Raw genomic sequence first — 23,817 nt, forward strand, 5'->3', positions numbered from 1 at the left:
CCTGCCTTATGTCATTGCTTAAACTTTATTATTTACAAGTTAAATTACACAGCAGCTTTACCCAGCATGATGGAAAGAAGGAAGGAGAGTGGAGGGTGGCGGCTGGCTCTGGACATTCTCGTCCACCCCCACCTCCTTTTGTGCGTAGCAGTCCTCAGTGCAGCCTTTCACCCACGTCTGCATCAGGCCTTGGAGCACAGGTGTAAGCTGGGCTCTGGTTCTGACAGCCCCAGGGCCACCAGGGCTCCCACCAGCAGCTTTTTCACAGGCGTCGACGGTGAGTGTGAAGGCATCAGCTGCAGAGACAGGTTAATGGAGGCTGGGGAGGAACACAGACATGTTCTACCCTTTACCCCTCCCAACACTCACCTTGTCCAGGTGATGGCGACAGATGAGGCCACTGGAATTCAGGTAGAAGGTGGAAAAGGCATCGAAGGTCCTGGGAAGGGGAGAGGCATCGTGCAGAGGGAGGTAAGCTACAGTCAGACCGAAGGCCCTCCACACAACACAAATCTTCCCAGGACCTAGCAAGCCTGTCTCCCCCTTCTTTTATGTAAATGTGTTTGTGTTTTCAGTGTCAATAGGCCACCAAGAGGACCAAAGATCAGGGCTAAGCTCATGAGTCACTTGGTTCCTCCCAGTTAGTCTTTTTGTTGTTTTAGATTCGTGTACAAAGTGTCCATTTTCATTATCCTATTCTTGAACCTGACTTTCCTTCCCCTGCCTCTGTCTGGGTTATTGGCTCTCTCTTCTCAGGGCTGGGCAGCTAGAAAGGACAGAGGACAGGAAATTCTCTTAGGGTGAGGTGTTCCTACTGAGGCTGGCTGTGGCTTTGGAGACTGAGCAGAGGGAGGCACAAGACTTTGTCTCATACCTAGGAACCATCTGGGGGAAGCCAAGGAGCCTAGTACAGAGCAGGACCTGTTTAAGTGCATGTGCCAGTACAGAAGACAATGAACGGTCATCTCCTCCATCACGTGGGACCCAAGTACTGAATGGAGGTTGTCAGGCTTGGAGGCAAGCACTTTTACCCAATGAACCATCTCACCCGCCCAGGTATCAGTCATTTAAATGTTTAAGTACAATGTTAGAGGCTTGAGCCTAATAATTTTGGGGGATGTACCATCCAGAAACTTAATCACGTACTCTACCTAGAGTTAAATTCAGGACACAGTGTTTTTGCTCACTGGTTTCTGAAGTGAGTTCATGCATGCCAGACTGGCCTTTAACTACTGATCCTCCAGGAAGTTCTTTGTTCAATAACTAAGTACTTAACACCCATCAGGTCCAAGTAATATAAGAAACTCAAAGTCAGAGCTGATTTCTTTTTTTTTTTTTAATTTTATTTAATGTATGTGTGCTCTGCTGCATATATATCTGCCTATCTGAAGAGGGCATCAGATCCCCCTATAGATGGTTGTGAGCCACCATGTGGTTGCTGGTAATTGAATTCATGACCTCTGGAAGAGTGGCCAGTGCTCTTAGCCACTGAGTTCTTTTTTCTTTTTTTGGTTGTTTTTTTTTTTTTTTTTTTTTTTTTTTTTCCCGAGACAGGGTTTCTCTGTATAGCCCTGGCTGTACTAGAACTCACTTGGTAGACCAGGCTGGCCTCGAACTCAGAAATCCACCTGCCTCTGCCTTCCAAGAGCTGGGATTAAAGGCGTGCGCCACCACCGCCCGGCTAGCCACTGAGTTCTTTTTTTTTTTTTTTTTTTTTTTTAAAGATTTATTTATTTATTATATGTAAGTACACTGTAGCTGTCTTCAGACACACCAGAAGAGGGAGTCAGATCTCATTATGGGTGGTTGTGAGCCACCATGTGGTTGCTGGGATTTGAACTCAGGACCTTTGGAAGAGCAGTTGGGTGCTCTTACCTGTTGAGCCATCTCACCAGCCCGCCACTGAGTTCTTAACAGACACAAAAATCCACTAACTTTTTGAAAAGCAGGCTGGGCCATTGAGATGGTTGTGTACAGGTACTTGCAGGCAAGCCTGAGGACCTGAGTTCAATCCCCAGGGTGTGCATGGTGGAGGACAGAACCCATTCCCACAGGCTGTCTTCTAAACACTCACTTGCTCTAATGTACACTACCACATGCACACAAACATGTTATTTTAAAATTTAAAAAGATAGACTAAAAATCTCTACCCTCAGTAAGATGACAGCCAAATCAGGGTAAGTTAAGGACTGCTGGAAGACCAGCAGTATTAGGGAAGCCACTGTAGTTTCGGCCCCTTCCCTCTTACCGGTAAAGATCCTCTTTATCACGCCTGTAGAAACGCAGGAAGAGCATATGTATGGGCAGACCTATTAGACGCCAGCGGGCTTGCAGGGTCCAGTTCTCAGGGTGGCGGGTCAGCTGTAAAATCTCCAACCGAAACTGTGCAAAATAGTTCCAAACCAGGAAGCGGCAAAGGGTCAGGGACATAACATAAAATGTCCGGCCCCTGTGAGAATAAAGGGACAGGAATATCAGGACTGCAGAACCAAAACTGATTCTGCCAAGGTGTGGGGGAACAGTCTCAGGAAGCAGCTAGAACCTTCTCTGGGACAAGACCCAAGTATTTATTTAGCATGGGTCCTCTTCTCCCTCCCTCGTCCCAACTCTCACTTGGTACGAATGTTCAGGATCTCATTGATGAATTCCACATCCATTGAATATATAGTGTAGTCATGGGAGCGAAGGAAGAGGGTGGGAAGCTAGGTGGAAGAAGAAGGCATCAACTCAGCAGGAAAGGTTCAGTCCTTGAGCTTGGAATCCTCTTCCCTCAACCTCCAGAGTATAACCAGTTTGGCTCCTCAGTAATCTATCTTTAGGGTCTTCTAACTTCCACTCACCCTCCCCCACCCCCGCCCCAAGTGAAACGGCACTTTCAATTTAATGGTCCTTAATTCAAACAGGGACACCCTTTCCCCAAGAAGGCATTTCACAGCACAGTAACGAGGACAAGTTAACTGACTAGTCTCCATATTTCCCTGCTACAGATGGGCTGCTTACCTCTTGTCTTAGTCTCTCATGCATGACAGCCAGGTGTTCCTCCATACTCTCATCTCCTGATGGAGTGGTGGGGGAAGAGTGGGAAGGTCCAGGGGCTTGGAAAGGTATCACAGCCCCAGGATAGGGGCAAGGCGGTCCCTCAAAAAGGCTCCTAAGCCCATCCAGGCAACCACTGTGTAGTTCCGGTCCTGGTCCCTTCTCCCTCTTTCTCGGAGGAAGAACCATACTCAATGAGTTGAGAGCCTGGGCCTGAGAGAGAGGTGGTGGAGGAGCCTGGGGAAGATGGTGGGTAGGAGGATGTGAGGGTGGTAGTGACCGGTGAGGAGGAAAAGATGGAGAAGTCGGTGGAGTGGAGTGGGGCCAGAGCGGGGGGAATGGTAGAGGTCGAGGAGAGAGCTGGTCCTAGGGAAAAGAGAACAAAAAGAAAAAAATCAGACATCTAAGCATGGTGGTGTAGGGGCTACCATGGATTCCAGGCCAGCCAGGGCTACACAGACCTAGTTTTAAAAAACAAAACCAAACAAAGGAACAAGAAATCAGCTCATGCTCCTCCACCCCAGCTGGGCTGATCAGAAGCTTCAAGTCCTACCTGCAGAAGAGAGTTTACCAGAGGAAAGGGAGACATGAGGAAAGAGCGCAGGAGGACAACAGCACCAGGGCCACCGTCCCCAACTTTAGAAAGAACACCTATGATTCCATCATTATCCTGGTTTACTGCTCCATGGGAGAAATGATGCGATCTATATATAACATGTATCAGGATTCTGAAATAGAGCTGTGCAGGGCAAAGAACATCCAAGTGAAGGTGTGAATAGTTCTGAGTTGACTCTGTTGGAACCTCTGGGCACTCTGCCTGCACCTCAGTTTCCAGTAAATAGAGGAGAGGCCTATATAACAGGATGATGAATGTATAAACTTCGTCACCCATAAAGTAGTACATAAACGGAAGCTATTATCATTATATATTACATATATATTCTATATTATCATTTTCTGCACCATTAAATGACAATCGGGCCGATTGCTGAAGGGTGAACTCGGTCACTAACGCTGCTACTGCAAGGATGGCAGGTCACCCGAGGTCAAGCCTGATTCCAAGTCCCTTGGCGCCCAGGAACCCCAGGGGCAGGGGGTCCATGGGGCCTGGCCGAGCCCTCTGGGAGCCTTCCCCGTCGCCGGGGGCGTGGCCGTGCTCCCGCCGTCCCCCGGAGCCCGACCCGGTGCAGCGGCCAGCCTTTCGGGCAGGACCGTTCTGCAGGTGCACCACAGGCCCGCAGTTCCGGCCTCTCTGCCCTGCCCTTCAAGTCACCTCCAGGCACAGGTAAGAACGGCGGGGACCGGGGCCACCCGGGATAGCCGCTCCCCGGACCTCACCGGGAACGCCGGCCCTAGCGGGCCCCGCGCCCCTCACACGTGCAGCACACGGGTGGTCAGGGGCGGCGGGGGCCTCTGCGCCTGCGCGGCCCGGCGCCCCGCCCCTCGGCCGGCTCTGAGGAGGGTCTCCGCCCGCCCCTCCTCACCTGGGGTCGCGCCTGGTAGGCGCGGAGGCAGGGCCCGAGGCGCCGGGCGGCCCCCGGGCTCGGACGGTACATGGTGTTCCGGGAGTGAACGGGCGCCTCCCGCGTCCCGTCTCCGTCTCCTCGCCGGGCAGCGCGCCCCGGAGCCGGCTTCGTGAAGGGGAAAGGAGGGAGGGGGGGGCCGGGGCTAAGGGAGGAAAACGGAGAGACCGTGCGCCTGCGCACAGCGGGCCCGCAGCAGCCCAGGCGCCGCTACGCGGGAGTGCGCTTGCGCACAGCGGGCCGGGGCGCTCCCAGGGCGCCTGCGCAGCCTCTTGTCAGGCCTAGCAAAATGAGGGGAGGTAGGACTGAATATAGTTTCAGGAGAGAGACTGAGGGGCATGTGAATTTGAATAATGACAAGTCACTTTTTGTCGGTAGCTATAGTGATAACAAATAAATACTTTTATTGCTCTGGTTAAAAATAACGATACAAAGGATCTGAGGCTGACAGGCCTGTTGAATGAATGAGTGAATGAATGCATCCATACTGAGGACTAAGCTTTGGCCATGGTTACCAAGGCCTGGTGCTGCGGCGTTCCTGCAGGTTTCGAATGACCCTGGCGTTCATTATGTCCCCACCCACCGTCCAGGACTGGGGGGGTGGCGCCTGGGCCCTTGGAGCACCTGTCTGTGTAGGCTCCTCCCCAGACCCATCCAGTAACAAGACCCGATCCTCACTGGCCGACCTGGTGGGCAGGGAGATGAAGCGTGTGTTAGAGCTGCTAACGGGGAATTACGCTGAGACAATTCTTCAAGGTTGTGGGTGCAGGGTAATGTACAGACACCTGTTGGGTTTTAAGGCTGGGACAGTTACCACGGTGTCCAAACTTAAGTACTCAGAGCACGACAGAGGGGAAAAACACCAGAATTCAAGCCACAAGGAAGAAGGCTTATACGACGTTAGGTAGAAAGATGTGTGGGGGAAACTGGTATCCAGTTCACACAGACTTAGGAGGAAGCAGGAGGAGTAGTGTTAGGCAGTGTCAGAAGGTGCTGGCAGCTGTTAAGGGGGAGGTGTAGACCTCACCTATCCTCCGCTTCCTGTTCCCCCTGCTTCCGTTCTTGGTTGCCTGTGGAAATACCAGGCATCTAGGGAGACTGTAGTCGTATGTGTGTGTGACCTATTTGGTTGGAGAATAAGAAAAAGTGGCTACTTACCTGTACCCAGGAATGAGGTATTGAATCCCCCATGGCGGCTGTAGTGGCAGCTTTGGGCTACCAGCCCCCAGGGAGTCCCCCTGTAGAAGAAACGGGAGATGAAGGGGAAGAGGCTCAGGATGAAAAGGTGGCATGGAGGGGTCAGAGGAGAAAGGAGGGATAGCGTGGGAACAAAGACGATGGGCAGCTACCTCCCTAAAGGATTCTTGTCTAAGACTTCTAGCAAAGGTAGGGGAGGGCTTATTTTATACTTCAAGATTTCCTGTACCATCCTGCACTGTTGCTTTGCTCTAACTGGGATGGTGTGTGATGTGATCTAATTATGTCAAAAACACTTGGGCATGCAGGAAGGAGCTTGCTGAACCATGGTGCCTGAATGTGTGAACTCCCTTAAAATGATTCTTTTAAATATAAGAACTCGGGGCTGGCGAGATAGCTCAGCGAGCGGTTAAGAGCACCGACTGCTCTTCTGAAGGTCCTGAGTTCAAATCCCAGCAACCACATGGTGGCTCACAAACATCTGTAATGAGATCTGATGCCCTCTTCTGGTGTGTCTGAGGACAGCTACAGTGTACTTACATATAACAATAAATAAATCTTTAAAAATAAATAAATAAGCAAATAAATAAAAGAACTTTCAGGCCACAGTAGCAAGGAAGAAAGGGTAGTTTTTAGAGATGGTTGACCCTGTTGGACTATTATTATTATTATTATTATTATTATTATTGACAGGCTTTCACTCTGTAGCCTTGGCTGGACTGCAACTTGCTATGTAGGCTGGCTTCAAACTCTTACCAGGATCCGCCTACCTCTGCCTCCCAAGGGCTGGGATTAAAGGCTTGTGCCACCATGCCCAGTACCCTGTGAGAATTCTTTCTTTTTTTTTTGGATTTTCGAGACAGGGTTTCTCTGTATAGTCCTTGGTTGTCCTGGAATTCACTCTGTAGACCAGGCTGGCCTTGAATTTAGAAATCCGCCTGCCTCTGCCTCCCAAGTGCTGGGATTAAAGGTGTGCGCCACCACCACCATCGGGCTCCCTGTGAGGATTCTTGATCTTAGGCAGGACTTGTCTTCAGAGAGCACTGTGGGGTTTGTGGTGCAGACATGATGAGGTCAAAGAGTAGGAGAGGGATCCAGAAACAGTCCTGAGGCTAGTGAGCCCAAGCTCCTAGCAAATCCACATCTTACCAAGGCTGGCCAGGGAAGGAGGTATATGTTACTGGGGGTAGGGGACCTATGGCTTCCAAGTTAGTAGAGAGGTCTACAGTTACTGCAACTCTAGAATAGAACCAGCAGTAAGTATGGGGAAAGGCAGAGACTCAGAAGGAGGCTGGAGGCTTTGAGCTCTGCTACAGATCTCAGAGCTGAATCTAAGAGGGACAAAGAGCACTGAGACCCCAGGAAGAGCATGAAGCACAAACGAAGCTGAAACCTTAAGATGTTTTTCGCTGAAAATGTCAATTTAGAAAACACAGAAGAACCCACACTTTATTGAGACAACACTGAGAGGGAAAAGGAATCTGGAAGGAGGGAGGGAGGAGGGAGGTCCTGCTCCCAAGGACTTTAGGGGACACATTGAGGCACCTGATCTAATGGGGGAATAGGGGGCCAGGAGAAGGGTCCTTCTACACCCTGGGCATGGAAGCAGGGAAGGAAGCTCTTGCTATGAAGGAAAAAGAAGTCGGGGTAGCACAAGGGTGATCCCCATCTCATCTCAAGACAATCTCACAAGTGTATTTACTAAGGAGGACGGGGGGATTCCAGGATCTAATGGACCAGGCTTATCAGAGACACAGCTAAATGGTCCTAGACTGTTTCCTGGGTTCTACTGCCAAGAGACAGACAGCTTATCTGAAGAAAGTGGTGGAGTCTGTGTGTCTCCTGCAGAGACCCCCAGAGCAACATTAGTCTGACATATCTACATAACACTTGGAAAGTAAGAGTTTGGCAATATTGGGAGGACCCGGTTGGGAAGCCACACCCTGGTCCTACCAGCAAGAACTGCTCTGAAGCAGAGCTTGCTCAGGGGATGGAGTTATCAGACTAAAAGGGCAGGTTTGGCAGGAGGATGCAGGATTAGAGCTACTAGTGGGCACTGTGAAGGGAATTAATCCATTGGCAGGACACTCCTTAAAGGTTTCCCTGGCAGAGGAGGCCCTTGGACCTCTGGTGGTCTGGAGTCTGACCGTAAGCAGAGTGTGCTTCTCTAGGGAGTCAGTAGGAGCCATTTAGCCCAAGAGATCTGGGAACAGAACAGCCTGTCTGTGGGAGAGTATTCATAGCACAGGTTGGGAGTACAGGGGTGTCTTCTGTGGTAAGAAAAGCTACAAAGTGTTAGGCTAGTTAGAACCCTGGCAACCCAGTTGTTCAAGAAAGAGGAAGAAAAAATCTTGATGGAAGAGTGGGTTGCAAGTTGCAGGAGGGAGTGTATCTGCCCTCCCAAGTTTCCTGTCAGTATCGACTCTCATCAGATCGGGGAAGGGAGCTGTAGGGGGATGTTATGGACAGGAGAAGGGGAGAGGGAAGGCAGGGGAGAGAGAAAAACAGAGAAGTCAGAGGTGAAGAGGAAGCTAAGAGGAGAAATAAAGGAGACACCCACTCCTTGCCTGCCTGGAAGGGCTCCTGGCATACATGCCGTGGCCCTGGAACCTACTGGCTCCCAATCTGTGAGACACATGCCTATCCCCAGCAATGTTAACCAACATTCCTAGAGTCTTGAAAGATTCAAAGCCCCCACCAATGGATCTCTAAATCTTCCTACTCTTCCAATGACCCTCGAAATATAACTCTGGTCCATGGCTCCATATAAAGCCCCCACCCCCACCCCACCCCCAGCTCCTTCAATCTTTCCAGACCAGTGCTGCAGAAATTTGTTTTGGTAAAGATTTCATTATTTCACGTTGGTTGGAGATTCACCTTATTCTTTACCACTGCTAACTTCATCACATCCAGAGGCTCCCAAACTTGCAGGCTTTATTACCTGGTGCGTCTGCGCTGGGCTGGGCTGCCTCCAGGGTCAGTGGCCAGCAGAAGGCGTGCAGTAGGGTGTGGGGGACAGAGACGCAGGGAGCGAAGCAGCTCCTGCTCTGGAACAAAGGGCCGAAGGGGACCCCGATCCGGTGAGTTGCCCAGGCTGCTAGAACGTGGAGGTGGGTGGGCTGGAGGTGTGGCACGCCGAGGGGCCCTGTTCAGGGGCCAAGGAGGCTCCACAGCTACCTTCAGGACTGGGAAGAGGAGGAACAAAGAGAGTAAGAGAGAGAAGAAAGGGAAAAGAGACACAGTAATAAAGATTAGGCAGGTCGGACGGTGGTGGCGCACGCCTTTAATCCCAGCACTCGGGAGGCAGAGGCAGGCGGATTTCTGAGTTCGAGGCCAGCCTGGTCTACAGAGTGAGTTCCAGGACAGCCAGGACTACACAAACCCTGTCTCGAAAAACAAAACAAACAAAAATAAATAAAGATTAGGCAGAAAGCAACTGTAGCCTTTCATTACTGTCCCTTGGTTACTACCTTCCCTTAACCACTTTCCCTGGGTCCTTATGCCCAGCTACCCTCCCCTGACCACCCTGCCCCCCAGCCACCCTCAAGTTCCTTACATTCTCTGTCACTGGAAGAGTATGGCTTAATGTCTCCCTCTGCTCTTTTTGGTGGCAGCTTCCGTGCTGGAGCTGGTGGTAGTGGGGACACAAGGAAGTTTTAGGAGTTGCTCTATCCATCCCTCCTCCCTGCCACTTTCCCATAGTCCCAAGCTTTTGCTCCCTGACACCACAGCTCCTCCTGGGAATGCCAGTACAGAAGCCGTGCTGTGGCAAAGCCAGCACACCAAGGGGAATTTGGGGGGAGTGTTGGAGCACTTTTGGGGAGAGCCAGAAGGAGTAGGCCAAACACAGAGTTTCAGGAGAAAGATCCAGGGGAGACCGGGGCCTGGGAGATGCAGGAAAGGATGGCCAAGGGGAGGCGAGCTCTTACTGTCCATGGGTGTTGTCAGGCCCCCCTGGGGTTCTGGGGCAGTGGAATAGTCCCAGCTGGGCCAGTGAGGACCCTGGGTCCCTCTAGATGAGATGGACAAAGCCCTTGGTTAATTGGGAATTGTTTGGGGGAGGGGAGAGGAGTTGCAGAACCTCTCCTTCCTGTACAAAAAGATATGGAAATTCTGAGTTTTAATTAGGTTTTAAAATACTAATAGAAATGATGAAGTTCAAAGTGGTGGCACACACCTTTAGTCTCTGCATTGGAAAGGTATGGGCAGGCCTGATCAACATAGCAAGTTCGAGGACAGAGTTACATAGTGAGACCCTGTCTCAAAAGAACAAGGAGCCAGGCATAGTGACATAGGCCTTTAATCCCAGCACTTGAGAAGAAGAGGCAGGCTGACCTCAGGAAGTTCAAGGGCACCCTGTTGTATCAAGTTCTAAGACAGTCAGAGCTACAGAGATCCTGTCTCAATTCCTTCCTCCCAAAGTGTGAATCTACAAAAGGGCTTCAGCAAATGGGAGCTACTGTGTAGCAAGGGTGGGTTTCCTCCCTTCCTCTTAGGTTTTCCATCACAGACCAGAAGAACCCGATCAGCCCTCTGTGGATTGTCATCCATCCCAGATGGTGGCATGGCCTCACTGCCTACTGGATGGTAGCCTCAGAACTTCGGTAACCATCATGGGTCATGGTCATGGTGGGCCTCTGGGAGCCTAGGCTGATGCTCATAAGGCGCAATGAGTTGTTCTTTGGGCAACTATTACTACTTTTCTTGGCCAATGGCAAGGTAACCAGCCCCAAGGCTAACCACTCTGTACCAGCCAGCACCACACAGCTGCTTAAGGCTATGCCTCTCTCCCTGAGGATGTACTGGGGAGAGGGGAGGGAGGGGGAAAGGTAGATGGCAGCCTGTGAGGCTTTCTTCTTGTCTTTTCTTTTCTTTCTTTTTTTTCTTTTTTTTTTTTTTTTTTTGGTTTTCAAGACTGAAACTCACTCTGTAGACCATGCTGGCCTCAAACTCAGCAATTCCCGCTTCAAGTGCTGGATACCACACCCAGCCAGCCTGTGAGTTCAGTCAAAATAGGTTTGATTATTCTTGAAAAAAATTCTTTTAAGGCAAGATCTCATATGCAGCCTTGGCTGGCGTAATGCTTGCTAGGCAGACTAGGCTGGCTTCAGACTCATAGAGCTCCACCTACGTTGGCTTCTTGAGTGCTGGAATCAACGGCATGTGTCACCATGCCAGGTAAAAATGTTACACATTTTGAGCATTCGCTTTTAAAACAAGTATATAGACTTGACTATTCACATTACTATCCCATGAATAGAAATGAAAGGACCACTGGGCTCACTTGCCTGTCCCTCCCTGGCTGACAGAGCCTGAGGAATTTACAGCAATTTGACTGTGGCCTGTTTTGAGGGAGCTGACCTAGCGCAGAGGCTCTGCTGACACTGGAGGCCAGCCAAGCTCTTGAAGGGCTTGCTTAGTAAGAACCGTTGCAGAGAACAGGGCTGGGTGTGCTTTGGAGTAGGGCAGTGTGGTTAGTGTGTGAGCTTGAGCGTTAGCAGGATCTGATTTCTTCCCATGTGTAAAATGCTCCCAGCAGGGCCAGGGCAAACAGCGCTGCTGGATGGATGTGTGGCTTTAGGGTGTTCTGAATTGCCAGCAGATAGCACTGCCACCCTGGAACCTCCTGAGGAACTGGGCCTTACTGCCCTTTAATTCCACCCAGTCTTTGCAGGCTTTACCAGCAGGTATGGGATCGGCCACAGCAGCACGAGAGTGTCGAGTTGCTCTCAGAGAGGAAGTGGGGGGCCCTGTGAGGAAGGAAGAGGTGGTGGCCCTCAGTGGGGACCTGTGGAACTAAGAGCCCACCTCTTTCCTTTCCCTTTCCACAACTACTAGGCTGACACAAGGTAAGGAGACTTACGGTGCTGATGGGCAAAGAAGCCTTCAAAGATGACAAAGTTGTTCACCTGGAAGATGAAGCAAACAGAGCATACTGTCTCTTCTCATCACACAGTGGGTATAGAACCTGGACCACAAAGCCCATGAGGTGCGTCTCGGTGTGGCTAAGCTAATGAAATGCTTGCCTACCATGCATGGAGCGCTGGGGTCAAGCCTCAGCACCACACACAACTGGGTACAGCGACATACGCCCGAAATCCCAACACTTGGAGGGGAAAGGTAGGAGGATGAGTTCAAGGACATCCCCAGCTACACAGAGAGCCAGAGGCCAGCTGGGCTACATGAGACCCTGCCCCAAGGTTAAAACATGGGGCTGGAGAGATGCTTCAGTGGTTCAGAACCAATGCTGCTCTCGCAGAAGACTCTGATTTAACTCCAAATACTCACAAGATGGCTCATGATTGACCACCTGTAACCCCAGTCCCAGAGGATCCAACACCCTTTTCTGACCTTCATGGATACCCAGGCATACCCGTAGTGCATATATGTTCATGCAGGCAAAATATTTATACTCATAAGATAAAATAAATCTAGCCAGGTGGTGGTGTCACACACACATGTGTATGTATACATTATATAAATATAACATATGTATACATATATACGTATATGTATGTATATGTGTGTGTATATATACGTATACACACACACACACACACACACACACACACACACACACACACATATATGTTTGTTTTTGAGACTGGGTTTCTCTGTGTAGATCTGCCTGTAGACTGGCTGGCCTTGAACTTACAACAGAGATCTGCCTGCCTCTGCCTCCAAGTGCTGAGACTAATAAAGGCATGGACCACACTACCTCTTTATAATACATATAGATATAAGCCGGGTGGTGGTGGCCCACGCCTTTAATCCCAGCACTTGGGAGGCAGAGGCAGGCGGATTTCTGAGTTTTGAGGCCAGCCTGGTCTACAGAGTGAGTTCCAGGACAGCCAGGGCTACACAGAGAAACCCTGCCTCGGAAAAACAAACAACAAAAAAGAAATGCTGTGCTTCTGATCACCTCTGTTCCCCGCACCCTCACGGCTGCTCACAACTGTCTTTATTCTAGGGGCTCTAGGGCCCTCTTCCCACCTCTGCAGACATTGCACGCACATGGTGCACATACATACATGTAGGTACTCATACATACATACACATCTTAAACAGAGTTCACAGGATACCTGCCAATGTTAATATTTTACAGGCCATCTGCTGGTACTACTTACGGGCCAGCTGCTCCACATGTCCATGTAATTGGGCTAACCTGTCCAGTGTGAAGAATGTGCCTCTCCCACCATTCTCTACTATTTTTATTTGAGACAGGTCTCACTCTGAATCTTTCTCTGGACTGGAACTCATTTTGTAGACCAGGCTGACCTTGAACTCACAGATATCTGTCTGCCTCAGCTTCAGGAGTGCTGAGATTAATACTGCCTTTTTTTTTTTTTTTTTTAACTGACTCAGCATTTCAGGTAACCCAGGCTAGTCTCAAACTCCTGACTACTTTAAAAATCAACTCCAACACTGGGCATAGTGATTCACTCCTAATAACCTTAGGATTAAAGAGGCTGAGGTACGAAGATTTCTTGTAAGTTCAAAGCTAGCCTGTACTTCCAAACCAGTCAAAACAAGACTCCTGGGGTTGGAGAGATTTCTTAACAGTTAAGAGCACTGACTGCTCTTTTGAAGGTCCTGAGTTCAAATCCCAGCCACCACATGATGGCTCACAACTACCTGCACTCATATACATAAAATAAATAAATAAAATCTAAAAGAAAAAAAAAAAAAGACTCCTAAATGTTTTCCCGAAAGCCAATCTACCTATATCATGCAATGTCACCCTTCCTATTCCTATTGTTTTGGGTCCAATCATAACTCTATTTTTCCCACATCTATTCCATAAGGAAATTATGTTTGTTTTACCCTCAGATGCCACCGTTTCCTACCTCTACTGCTGCCCCTGGGTCTGTCCCTGACTCCCTTTCATCAGGAATTTCTGCTTTCCTATCCGTCTTCTGAACTTCCACCCTGGCTCCCTCTATGGCTTGTTTGTTTGGCACAGCAAGCAAAGTGAAGGAGACAGGTGACCTGTGTGGCCCTACCCGTGTGCTCCCTTCCTTTGGCTTTAGCTCTCACCTACTACTTTCCTTCGGTCACACTGCTGTGGGCATATTCTCACTGCACAGCCTTTTATACTGGCCATCACTCCTCTGGGACACTGTGCCTCCACACACTTCCTTCATGCTCTCGCACAAATGAGCTATCCTCTCAGTTGAGAGCTCTGTTGAGAGCTCTGCCAATATCTGACTCGCTCGCACCTGTAAGCCCCTCCCTCACCAGCACTGGTTTCATTTTCTCAGAACACTTATCAACAGTAAAGCATGCCTTTTGGTTTTTTGTTTGTTTGTTTGAGACAGGGCCTCTCCAGGGGGTCCTAGAAGCCCCAGAAAACAATATTTAGACCGGGCTGGCCATGAACTCACAGAGCTCTGCCTTCCCAGTGCTGGAGTCAAAGGCATGCACCACCCTTGCCTGGCCCTAGAATAAGTTGTTTGTCTGGTTCCACATTTGGATTCTTTTGTTTGGTTGTGTAAAGTATTCCTAGTGCCCACAACAGTGTCAGATACACAATAAACAGTTGTTGAACGCATTAGTAATGTGTTTCTAAACTCACAGAATCACTGTCCCATGATAAACCAAGCTTCCTGAGGCCTGGAATGTCTATTATTCTGGATCTTCCATAAATGATGACTAATGTAATGGACTTGTGGGAGAACAAGGTAGAAACAAGCTGTTGTGTTTGGGGATAAAATAAGGTCTAGTAAACAGCCAATGTCCAGGTGTGGTGATGAACTCTGGAGGTAGAGGCAGGGTGACCTTTGTGGTGCTTGCCTTTAGTCCCAGCACTCTGAGCAAAGGCAGGCGGATCTCTCAAGAGTCTGAAGCTAGCTGATCTATATAGTGAGTTTCAGGATAGCTAGAGCTCCAGAGGGAGACTGTGCCTCAAAAAGCCTGCAAGCAAGCAAGCAAGCAAGCAAACAAGCAAGCAAAGCTCCCCAAAAGACAGGATGAATGCTTCTAGAATATGTAATGAGTAAGGAGAAAAAAGATTTAGTTGCAAAAATAAATCACACTGGACATCATGACTTAATCCTAGCTCTTGGCAAGCTGAGGCAGGAGGATCATCCATTTGAGGAGAGTGAGGTTTGGTGTGTATATAGCAAGCGTCTTTCAAACACAGAACAGCTGGGCATCAAGGCATACCTGTGACCCCATTACTCAGGAGGTAGAGAAGGAGTGTCACTGTGAGTTCAAGGCCAGCCTGAGATATTTAGTGAGATCCAGTTTTAAAAACCCACAATGCAGGCTGGAGAGATGGCTCAGTGGCTAAGAGCACTGTTTTTCCAGAGGTCCCGAGTTCAATTCCCAGCAACCACATGGTGACTCATTAGCTATCTATATGATGTGATTTGATGCCCTCTTCTGGCATGCAGGTGTACATGCAGATAGAGTACTCATATATAAAATAAATCTTTAAAAAAAAAAAACCCAAAACCAAAAACCAAAACAACAACAAAACCCACGGTGGAGCCCTGGAGATGGGTGCATATAAACAAAACTAGAGGGACTCAGAGGGTTTTATATATGCATTTAGCCTATCTATATACCTGTGCACATGTACATGCAACAATAATGAGAGACAATAGTGGGAGAGGGGGACACGGGAGGGGCTGGAGGGGGAGAAAGAGGGATAGGAGTGCTGTCAATACAGAGCTCAGGCATAAAGTCCTCATAAAAAGTATAGCTGAGGTGGTGGAGCATCCCTTCAATCCTAGCACTCTGGAGCGAGAAATAGATGGATCTGTGTGTTCAAGGCCAACCTGGTATACAAGGTGAGTACGGCACAGCCAGGGTGACCCACTGAGACCTTATTTGAAAAAACAAAAATAGGGACTGGAGAGGTGGCTCAGAAGCTTAGAGCGCTTGGTTGCTCTTGAGGACTAAGATTCAAATCCCCCAGCCCCCACATGGTGGCTCATAAACATCTGTAACTCCAGTTCCCACGTTCTGACACCCCCTTCTAACTTGTGTGTACAGGCATGAACATGGTGCATGTATATACATGTGAGCAAAGCATTCAAACACACGAAAATGAGGTAAGTCTAAAACAACATGGAAACAACCCGAGGTAGAACTTAGCCAGGCGTCTCCAGGGTTGGTGCAGAGCCTCTAACCTGTGGGACTGTGGTCTCCAGGTTGTAGTGCTTATTCAGGAACTTGAGCAGCTTCGGCGATGGTCGGTCAATGGCCAGTTGGTGGGGCTCCACTCGCTCTTTCTGCAGGAAAACGGAAAACTTGGGGGCAGGGGTTGTAGGAGGAGCATGCTAGCAGGATACTGGGAGCCTGGTAAGGGAATACAGAGAAAAGGGGACCAACTGTGGGCCATGGAGCAGGGCCTCCTAGAGCTTCGGGGTGAAGAGCCTTTTAGATCTATTCTGACTAATCGGTAAAGGTTGTTGGGTACCTGTAACATATGCTGAAAAAGTTCTCGCCCGTGGCCATGCCGTTGCACCGACTCGTGGATGTAAAAGTCCAGAATGCAAAGGGGTTCTACCTCATTGTGAGCCTCCCGGTCATCCTAAGAGGTCAAGAACACATACTCATTAGGAGCCATGCATCTTCTTCATTGTCTCCCACCCCGCCCCCATTTCTTCTCTGACACCAGTGCTTACAAATGGCTAGTTTGCAGTGACACTCACCAGTACAAAGAGCTTCTTGTATCCAACTTTGAGGAAACCAATAATGGCTCCTTTCCCTGCCCTGTGGGATGGGGGAAATAATGAACCAGGCAGGAGCAACTGTCTGGGAGAGATTGTAAAAGGGAGGTAAGAAGAGTTTGATTCACAGGGAATAATGACAGTAAGACTCACGGTCGGGCTGAGGTGTCCTTCAGTATGTAAATAACGTGCCGGTTGCTTTGCATCCTCAAAGCGCTGGTGATGGGTGCAGGGAGGTGCTGCGCCTGCAGAGATGAAGATCTACTTTGTTTGGCTCCTTATCTGCCACCCATCTCCCTTTCCTCCTCCTAGAGGCGCCCCGTACCTTGGCAGAAGCCTTGCCCAGCTCATCTACAATAGTCATGATTTGCTGCTGCAGATCCACACTACAGAGAGAGGGGCCCGGTCAGACACTCGCTAGGTTACAGCATCGTGTAAGTCATTCCTGGCAGCCTGCTTGGCTCCCACCCAGGCTCCTCCACAGGGTCTCTGACTTTGCTTGGAACTCTTCCTCACCTCCCACCTCACCTCACCCCTCCAGATCCCAAGCTTTGGTTTCACAGCTCCCGTGTTAAGGTTACTGTGACGCGGTAGGAAGGGCGGGTCAACTATAGCCTCTTGTTGAGGCCACATTAGGCCAGATGGTGAAAGGTTACAGATGTAGGTCTATTAACCCGGCTAGATCCAGGGTCAAAGGTCACCAAAACACAAGTAAGACCGCAGGAGAAATGGCCAGTAGTCAGTGAGAAGGGGGCGTGGTTCCTGGATCAGGTTTGGAGAGGAACCGGGACAGAAGGGCCATGGGTCGGGTTTGAAATGTCACCGGGCCGGCGTTGTGGTTCCGGGTCGGCGGGCCGGAGGCCGCAGGTGCTGGTCCAGCACGGTGATCCGCTCCGGGAACAGCGCATCCACATCGAACGGGAACTCCATGGCCCATTGTGCGGGACCAGACACGCCCCACACAACGTCACTTCCGCTAAGAGGGCCGGTAAGTCTTTATCTCTAGGACCCGCCCCGAGGGCTCGCCCCGCCCCCACCATGGTTTCACAGTGCCTGGGAAACCCCATTTTTCTCTAGCAACAGTTCTCCTTTTGTAGGTCTGTGCCCCTGAGATGCCAGGGCAACCAAGTATCCTGCCCTCCCAGTGAACAGCTGAGGGAACCTTCAGAAGAACCAGTCTCACACCCCTTGGAGTTGCGGGTAGACCACACTCCCACCCCACCTCATAGACTTCACACCCACGTTTTGAACAGACAGCCCAAAGGGAGTCAAGAACGGGTGAAGAGACACAGCTTTATTGTATAAAAGCTGAGCCAGGAGGTTTAAATCAGGGACACACCATCAAGGGCATACACAAGAGTCTCCAGTTTATATGTAAGTCCTCACCAGTTACCCATAAACATCTAGTCCCCCTCAACGTCAAATGTGCTTTGTTCTCTTCATGCCAGCCAGTTCCCTATAGGGTCTGCCACTGTCACAAAACAGAACCCTTTGCAGGACACAGGATACCACGTAGCCCTAGACAGTACTCCCTTGGTCTGACTTCCCCAGGTCACAAGTTCTAAGCACTCTGGGAGCCTGGCTGCTCAATGGAGGATTCTGCTGGTGGTGTAGTGGGCATCTCTGGCATCGACTCAGGTGGCGGGCCACTTTCTTCTAGGAGATTTCCTTGATAGAGTCGGCGAAGGCGAGACAGCTCTCTCTCTGGTGGCTGTTGCCAGCTGTACCATGGGTACCAAGGTTCACCTGACAACAGTGTGGGGGCTGGTGGAGTCACACTGACAGCTCCATGCACAGTACCAAAGTCAGCATCCCGGGGCTCAACCTGGGGGACGTAGTAACTGAGAAGACCTACGGGGTTAAAGGAAATAATGGTGGATGAGGAAGGGCAGGTCAGACTCAAGACAAGAAAAAGGCACTACAAGTCGAGGGACCAGTCATAACCACCAAGCACATTCCAGCAGCGCATACACAGCACACCCTGCCAAGGAGACAGAGAACAGGCAGGGCACTGCATGGGCTCTCCCTCCTCACTCATCCGTGCAAAGGTGCTGTATAAGCCAGGTCAGAACCAAGAAACACAAGACTGTCAAGATTCAGGAGACAGAGTAGTCTGAAGAAGGAATGTTCCTTCCTTGTGTTTCCTGAAAGATCATCTCAATATGTACTCTTAGTAGCCTGGAACCTACAGCTGTTACTTCCGAGTCCAGCAACTCACCCAACGTGGAAAAACTAGGAGTCTGCTGAGTACTTTCTCATAGACATGGGAGCACGTAAGCACCTCAGAAACCCTTGCCCCTTGCTCTCACTTACCACACTCCCTGGCTTTCTGGATGGCCTGGGTCAGCTTCTTGTGCTGCTTCATACAGACCCCTACGGAGAGAAACGTCAACCTGGACAGCGTCCCACACAGCAGCAAGTCTTCTACACAGAGACAGCTGACCATTTAATGCCCCAGGGCCCTGACCTGTATCTGCCTGGATGTCCAGCCACTACAGAGATGTCATGGAATGACAGAGCCTACAGATGGGCCAGAAGATGACTCAATGACAAATGTGGTTAAGGCTGACTTGGAAAATCCACAGAAAAAGATCTTATAAGAAGTGATTTCAAATTAGGGAATGTGACAGAGTAGCAATTATTCCCAGCTCCACTCTGTAGGCTGACAACAAAAAAACTCTGACAAAAGGGACATATCGCCGGGCATGGTGGCACACGCCTTTAATCCCAGCACTCAGGAGGCAGAGGCAGGCGGATTTCTGAGTTCGAGGCCAGCCTGGTCTACAGAGTGAGTTCCAGGACAGCCAGGGCTGTACAGAGAAACCCTGTCACACACACATACACACAAATTTATAGACTGATAGGTGGAAAACTTTACAAGGAAGCAAGCTGTTCACCTTTAAAAAAAAAAAAAAAGGTTGAGCCGGAGTCTATGTAGCCCTGGCTGTCTTGGAACTCACTATGTAGACCAGGCTGACCCCAAACTCACAGTTTAAGGCACGCTTTACCTTTTAAAGTACATTTAGACAGCCCTCACTCCTACAGGGAGGCTCTAAAACTTTAGTCTTTTGTCTACATTTAACTGTTTTATCGTAATGATGGTTCTCATTAAACAAAAACTTCTGTGTGCTATTATTTATAGGAGCTATCAAAGGAATGTCTACCTCCCAACCCCATAATAAGGAGCTCCACGGAAAAACTATAGAAGTCATAACAGGAGGGCCAAGCTAACCTGTGTATGGGGCGTGAAAGATGATACCCGTGTGTGCACAGACAAACTGTTCCAAGAGCTTCACATTCTGCAGGAGAGAGATAAACAAATGTGTGAGGGACTGGTCAAGACCTCTGTAGGCTAAGTGTGTCCCCCTTACACCAACACAGCCCTTTGTGGTAGCACAACCCATCAGAACTTGATGAAAAAGGAACACAGAAGAATGGAGGTTAGGGCCAGCCTTGGCTACATCTTGTTAGGTGTAATCCCAACACACAGGAGGCAGAAGACTATCTTTGAGATCAAGGCCAGCAAGTGCTACCCCCACCCTCCCGGAAAAAGAAAAGCCCAGCAAAGCAAAGACGAAGAGCTAGGGAGTGGTGGCGCACAGCAGTGCGAGGGAGGCAGAGGCAAGTGGGTCTGTGCTTTTGAGTGGAGTGAATTCCAGCACAGCAAGGGCTTTACAGAGAGACCTTGTCTCAAAAGACAAAGAGCCAAAAAAGCCCCCCAAAAAACAAAACAAAACCCTCACAGGGGCTCCTTCCTGCTCTCTGTCTCGCTCACCAATTCATTTCATGCACACATCCTATAATCTGCCAGTTTTGGAGAAGCCATGCTCCTAATGGTCCACCTTTGAGCAAAAATTAGGGATGGCCATCAAGGTCCAGAAATTACCCCAAAATGATGACTATGTAGTAAGTAATGCACTGGGCTGCTGAAGGTTATGGTAAGATACAGTGTGTAACTAAGAGCAACTTAAAAGTTCTAACTGCATCAAACAACCAGACAGACCAGTGCTAGGAGGTGAGGAGTGAAGAAAGCAGACACATCGGTGGAGTTACAGAACTGGCTGTTACGTCTTCACTCGCCCGCCGCGGATCCCAGTCACTGCAACCTGCTCCGTACACACACTGGAAAGGCACTGCGGTCCCCTCTAGGATGTGCTTCAAGGGTGAGCACCCTCCTCAACACTCTGGCATGCCGTATGCCCTGCTTCCTTGATGCACAACCACAGCTTTGGCTCCTCGAGCATCTTTATAATCTTTAGCATTCACTTAGAAGCAAGCCTCATCATTTGGAAGGCTTTTCTGGGGATAGAGGGGTGTGTGTGTGTGGGGGGAGAGAATCTACTGTACTTTTAGCTCCCTTCTTATCTCTGTCCCCTAGCCCCAGGTCCCAGCATCTCAATGGACTCTGGGAGGACAAGGAAATACAGACAACTAAGCAAGGCAGTAGACACCTGGGCCCTCAGAACTCAGGCTGCTGAGACTGTACAGTGAGCTGAGGAGAGCTTGGGATACATAAACAGACCCTGTCTCATAAGAGTAAAATGGAGGAAAGTGTCTGCCCACCCACACAAGACAATATATTTGCTGGTGATTTAACAGATAAATAGGGTCTCTTTCCTTGAACTTTCCCTGTCTTTGGAAGTTTTTCCTTAATAAATTTATTCTTTAAGAAAAAATATATAACCCCCCCCCACACACACACCTAGGTGTGGTCTCAGTTCAGCTGCATAACAAGTCTGAAGCTACCCACTTAGACTGACTCCTACCTTCTCAATTAATCTATGCGCATCATCCCAGTAGAAAGGAGCTTTCTCTTCCTTTCTGTAATACATAGTATAGGTTTATGACAAGGCCTGGAACGTGGAATTCACACTTCTGCTTCCGCCTGCCAGTGTGGGGTTACAGATCTATGTCATCCAAGTCTACTCTAAAATCTGTATCTTCTTTGTTTTTCATGATGAGTTAGTTTCTCTGTGGAGCCCTGGCTATCCTGGAACTTGTTCTGCACACCAGGCAGGGCTTAAACTCAGAAATCTGCCTCACTCCTGCTGGGATTAAAGGTGTGTGCGACCAAATCCAGCTCAAAAGAGGGGTGTTTTCAAAATGGCAACCACTGAAAAATAGGACTGTACAGGTTCAGGGATATGAAGACTGTGAGACACCTCTGACAATCTCGAGCGCCGCGAGGAGGCTACAAATTCTAATTCTGGATAAAAGACTCTCCTTACCCTAAAGTCAACATGCAACTTGTGATCCCGGCAGATTGGGCAAGGATTCCCAGCAACTTTATTGTTACGCTGTAGGGGAGGGAAAAAAGGAAAGAATTTATGATACCTTCTAGGAGGCCTCTTCCCACTCTATTAAGATGAGAACCTTAGAAACTCACAATACATGTCTTTCGGGTCCGCTGTGGTGGCACACCACCTTTGTGGTTGCGGCGGTAGTCAGCCCAAACAGGGCGAGAGCCATAGCGGTTGTGGTATTCTGAAATCAAGACCAGATGAGTTTACTTATGCATGCGAGAGTGGAAGGGGTCTTCTCTAGACACTTCGGGCTGCATCTTCCCCTCCTTTCCCCTAGCCTCAGGCACCTTCTGAATCCAGGTACTTCCAAGGCTCGCTCTCATATGGGGAAACGGGAAGCGAGGATGGAGCATCTTCTTCAGGAGGGCCTCTGGTGCAAAGAGTCTGGAGGGGAACCTAAAAAGGGAGTAAGAGGCTGCAACTATTTGGTTTATCATACACTGGGGACAGAGTTTGGAACGTGTGCACAAAATGTCAGTATAACTCATCAAGAAAATAGCATTTCTGCTATGAAAGTAGCATTTCTGTTGATGCTAAACTGACAACCACTCTACCTAGGGCCCCAAGCTGACCCTGCAGGATAAGCCAACAAGGTAAAAGATGTTAGTGGGATGTGACAATTTAAAAACCTTGGCATACAAATATCTGCGTTTGATGAGCACTGGTTGGTTATGGTGTGAAAAAAATGCCAAACTTTTGGAAATAAGATTGATAATGGCTGTCAAGATGGCTCAGCGGGTAAGAGCAATCCCAGCAACCACAAGGTGGCTCACAACCACCCATGAGCTCTGACAACCCCTTCTGGTGTGTCTGAAGACAACTACGGTGTACTTATGTATAATAATAAATAAATCTCTTAATAAAAAAAAAAAAAAAGAAAAGAAAGCTGGGCGTGGTGGCGCACACCTTTAGTCCCAGCACTCCGCAGAGAGGCAGAGGCAGGAGGATTTCTGAATTCAAGGCCAGCCTGGTCTACAAAGTGAGTTCCAGGACAGTCAGGGCTATACAGAGAAACCCCGTCTCAAAATACCAAAAATAAATAAATAAAAAGAAAACACAAAGATTAATAATGGAGAGCTGGGCATGATTCATACAGATGAGAAAACCCCAAAGTCGCTGCGCTGATCAGTTTCTTAAAATGCTGCAGGTCAACATTCCACAGAGCAAAACAAATTTGCGTCCTAACGCTAGCTTTAAAGCCACCAAGCCTGTTATTACTTCGGTGGTAACCTCTGTCACTACTCTGTAGTCCCATTTTAGGGAGTGGCGTCGAGACAAGCCTTCCTATTCCTCCCTGCCCTGCGGAGAACCTCCAGGGTGGTGAGTACCTGAGGCTAAAGGGCAATCTCAATCCAGAGAGCAGAATGATCTCAAGCATGCTCTGATGGGGAAATGACGTGTGACGAGGTGGAGTAGGACTAGTGTACTTGCTTTTAATTCCATAATCTGGGAGGGAGAGGTAGAAAGCTCAGAAAGTACCTATGAGACCAACCTGGGCTGTCTCCCGAACACCGGGGAAAATCCTTAAAATAGGGTCCTTTGCTAAAAAAAAAACAACAACAACAAAAAAAAACCAAACACGTCCTGGGTGCCACTTCAGGCACCAACGACCTGGTTACAAACTGCCCATTTCCACAGGGGCAACCCCACCATTTAGTTCTTTTGCCTAATGGTAGTCGGGAGACGACGATGATAACCCGTAACCCTGGCTCTGACCCGAACGCTCGGTAGTTAGAAATCGCGCGCCGTAGGGGACGGAGGCTGGTGCAGGGCTGACACGTAGACATGTGGGAAAACCCATGCCCCTTGACTCCTCCTAATGGAAGGAAGATCGAAAGTATAGACACCACGGGGAGGTAGAGAAAACCCCTCCAACGTTTTACCTGAGCTACATAGGAACTTCGTAAGAGTGTAGGAACCAGCTTTAGAAGCGTGTGCCGCAAGGGGGCAGCCATCTTGACGCACACCGGACGTACGGCCTGCCGGAAGAGCGACTGCGCATGCTCGGGACACGCACTAGGGTGGGCCAAGGACACGCCCCGCAATGCGGAAGGCGGCTGCTCACATGTCTAAGGGCGG

The 23,817-nt window shown here is 49.4% G+C and overlaps 3 protein-coding genes and 1 long non-coding RNA gene across 23 annotated transcripts; 1 reads left to right on the forward strand and 3 right to left on the reverse strand.

The window, feature by feature from the left end:
• Positions 1-6: 6 nt before the first annotated feature.
• Positions 7-4,708, reverse strand: 2310061I04Rik (RIKEN cDNA 2310061I04 gene). Of its 3 annotated transcripts, none has more exons than NM_001033630.1 (6): positions 4,521-4,708; positions 3,001-3,402; positions 2,614-2,702; positions 2,249-2,449; positions 370-439; positions 7-296 (listed from the first exon to the last, which is right to left on the reverse strand). In NM_001033630.1, the coding sequence occupies exons 1-6, from the start codon at positions 4,590-4,592 to the stop codon at positions 183-185; spliced, it is 948 nt and encodes a 315-aa protein (NP_001028802.1). In that variant the 5' UTR covers positions 4,593-4,708; the 3' UTR covers positions 7-182. The 3 variants fall into 3 exon arrangements, with proteins under 3 accessions (NP_001028802.1, XP_006524940.1, XP_006524938.1); XM_006524877.1 differs by lacking the exon at positions 4,521-4,708 and adding an exon at positions 4,375-4,460; XM_006524875.3 differs by lacking the exon at positions 4,521-4,708 and adding an exon at positions 3,590-4,433.
• Positions 4,709-4,924: 216 nt separating this feature from the next.
• Positions 4,925-17,416, reverse strand: Atat1 (alpha tubulin acetyltransferase 1). 14 transcript variants are annotated; one of them, NM_001142744.1, is made up of 13 exons: positions 17,259-17,398; positions 16,761-16,821; positions 16,589-16,680; positions 16,418-16,478; positions 16,183-16,296; positions 15,893-15,994; positions 11,620-11,665; positions 11,438-11,506; positions 9,313-9,384; positions 8,698-8,941; positions 5,718-5,797; positions 5,587-5,629; positions 4,925-5,245 (listed from the first exon to the last, which is right to left on the reverse strand). In NM_001142744.1, exons 1-13 carry the CDS (start codon positions 17,363-17,365, stop codon positions 5,071-5,073), a joined length of 1,266 nt encoding a protein of 421 aa, NP_001136216.1. In that variant the 5' UTR covers positions 17,366-17,398; the 3' UTR covers positions 4,925-5,070. The 14 variants fall into 14 exon arrangements, with proteins under 14 accessions (NP_001136216.1, NP_001334307.1, NP_001344794.1 ...); XM_030250080.1 differs by having other exon boundaries at positions 4,939-5,245; positions 5,718-8,202; positions 17,259-17,415; NM_001347378.1 differs by lacking the exon at positions 11,438-11,506 and having other exon boundaries at positions 17,259-17,405.
• Gm16279 (predicted gene 16279) lies at positions 17,065-17,850 on the forward strand. Its single transcript, NR_167681.1, has 2 exons — positions 17,065-17,423; positions 17,533-17,850. It is a non-coding gene; the product is annotated as a predicted gene 16279 (long non-coding RNA).
• Mrps18b (mitochondrial ribosomal protein S18B) lies at positions 17,710-23,770 on the reverse strand. 5 transcript variants are annotated; one of them, NM_025878.2, is made up of 7 exons: positions 23,622-23,770; positions 22,026-22,134; positions 21,822-21,919; positions 21,664-21,732; positions 19,668-19,734; positions 18,749-18,808; positions 17,710-18,286 (listed from the first exon to the last, which is right to left on the reverse strand). In NM_025878.2, the coding sequence occupies exons 1-7, from the start codon at positions 23,691-23,693 to the stop codon at positions 17,997-17,999; spliced, it is 765 nt and encodes a 254-aa protein (NP_080154.1). In that variant the 5' UTR covers positions 23,694-23,770; the 3' UTR covers positions 17,710-17,996. The 5 variants fall into 5 exon arrangements, with proteins under 5 accessions (NP_080154.1, NP_001348382.1, NP_001348384.1 ...); NM_001361453.1 differs by lacking the exon at positions 19,668-19,734; NM_001361455.1 differs by lacking the exon at positions 18,749-18,808 and having other exon boundaries at positions 17,710-18,181.
• Between the last annotated feature and the right edge of the window lie 47 nt (positions 23,771-23,817).

Source organism: Mus musculus, chromosome 17 (assembly GCF_000001635.26).
Source record: "Mus musculus strain C57BL/6J chromosome 17, GRCm38.p6 C57BL/6J".
Lineage (NCBI taxonomy): Eukaryota > Metazoa > Chordata > Mammalia > Rodentia > Muridae > Mus > Mus musculus.

What these genes read in the sequence shown, in the direction of transcription:
- Atat1 (NM_001142744.1), bottom strand. Translation starts at nt 17,365, where the DNA reads ATGGAGTTCCCGTTCGATGTGGATGCGCTGTTCCCGGAGCGGATCACC. An exon ending in TGGAGACCACAGTCCCACAG is followed by an intron (nt 11,666 to 15,892) that starts GTTAGAGGCTCT and finishes TTCATCTTCCAG; the next exon opens with GTGAACAACTTTGTCATCTT. An exon ending in TACCTCATTCCTGGGTACAG is followed by an intron (nt 5,630 to 5,717) that starts GTAAGTAGCCAC and finishes GTATTTCCACAG; the next exon opens with GCAACCAAGAACGGAAGCAG.
- 2310061I04Rik (XM_006524875.3), bottom strand. Translation starts at nt 3,940, where the DNA reads ATGTACTACTTTATGGGTGACGAAGTTTATACATTCATCATCCTGTTA. An exon ending in ATGAGAGACTAAGACAAGAG is followed by an intron (nt 2,703 to 3,000) that starts GTAAGCAGCCCA and finishes TCTTCCACCTAG; the next exon opens with CTTCCCACCCTCTTCCTTCG. An exon ending in GATAAAGAGGATCTTTACCG is followed by an intron (nt 440 to 2,248) that starts GTAAGAGGGAAG and finishes TCCCCTTCCCAG; the next exon opens with GACCTTCGATGCCTTTTCCA.
- Mrps18b (NM_025878.2), bottom strand. Translation starts at nt 23,693, where the DNA reads ATGGCTGCCCCCTTGCGGCACACGCTTCTAAAGCTGGTTCCTACACTC. An exon ending in GAAGTACCTGGATTCAGAAG is followed by an intron (nt 21,920 to 22,025) that starts GTGCCTGAGGCT and finishes TCTTGATTTCAG; the next exon opens with AATACCACAACCGCTATGGC. An exon ending in AGTTGCATGTTGACTTTAGG is followed by an intron (nt 19,735 to 21,663) that starts GTAAGGAGAGTC and finishes TCTCTCCTGCAG; the next exon opens with AATGTGAAGCTCTTGGAACA.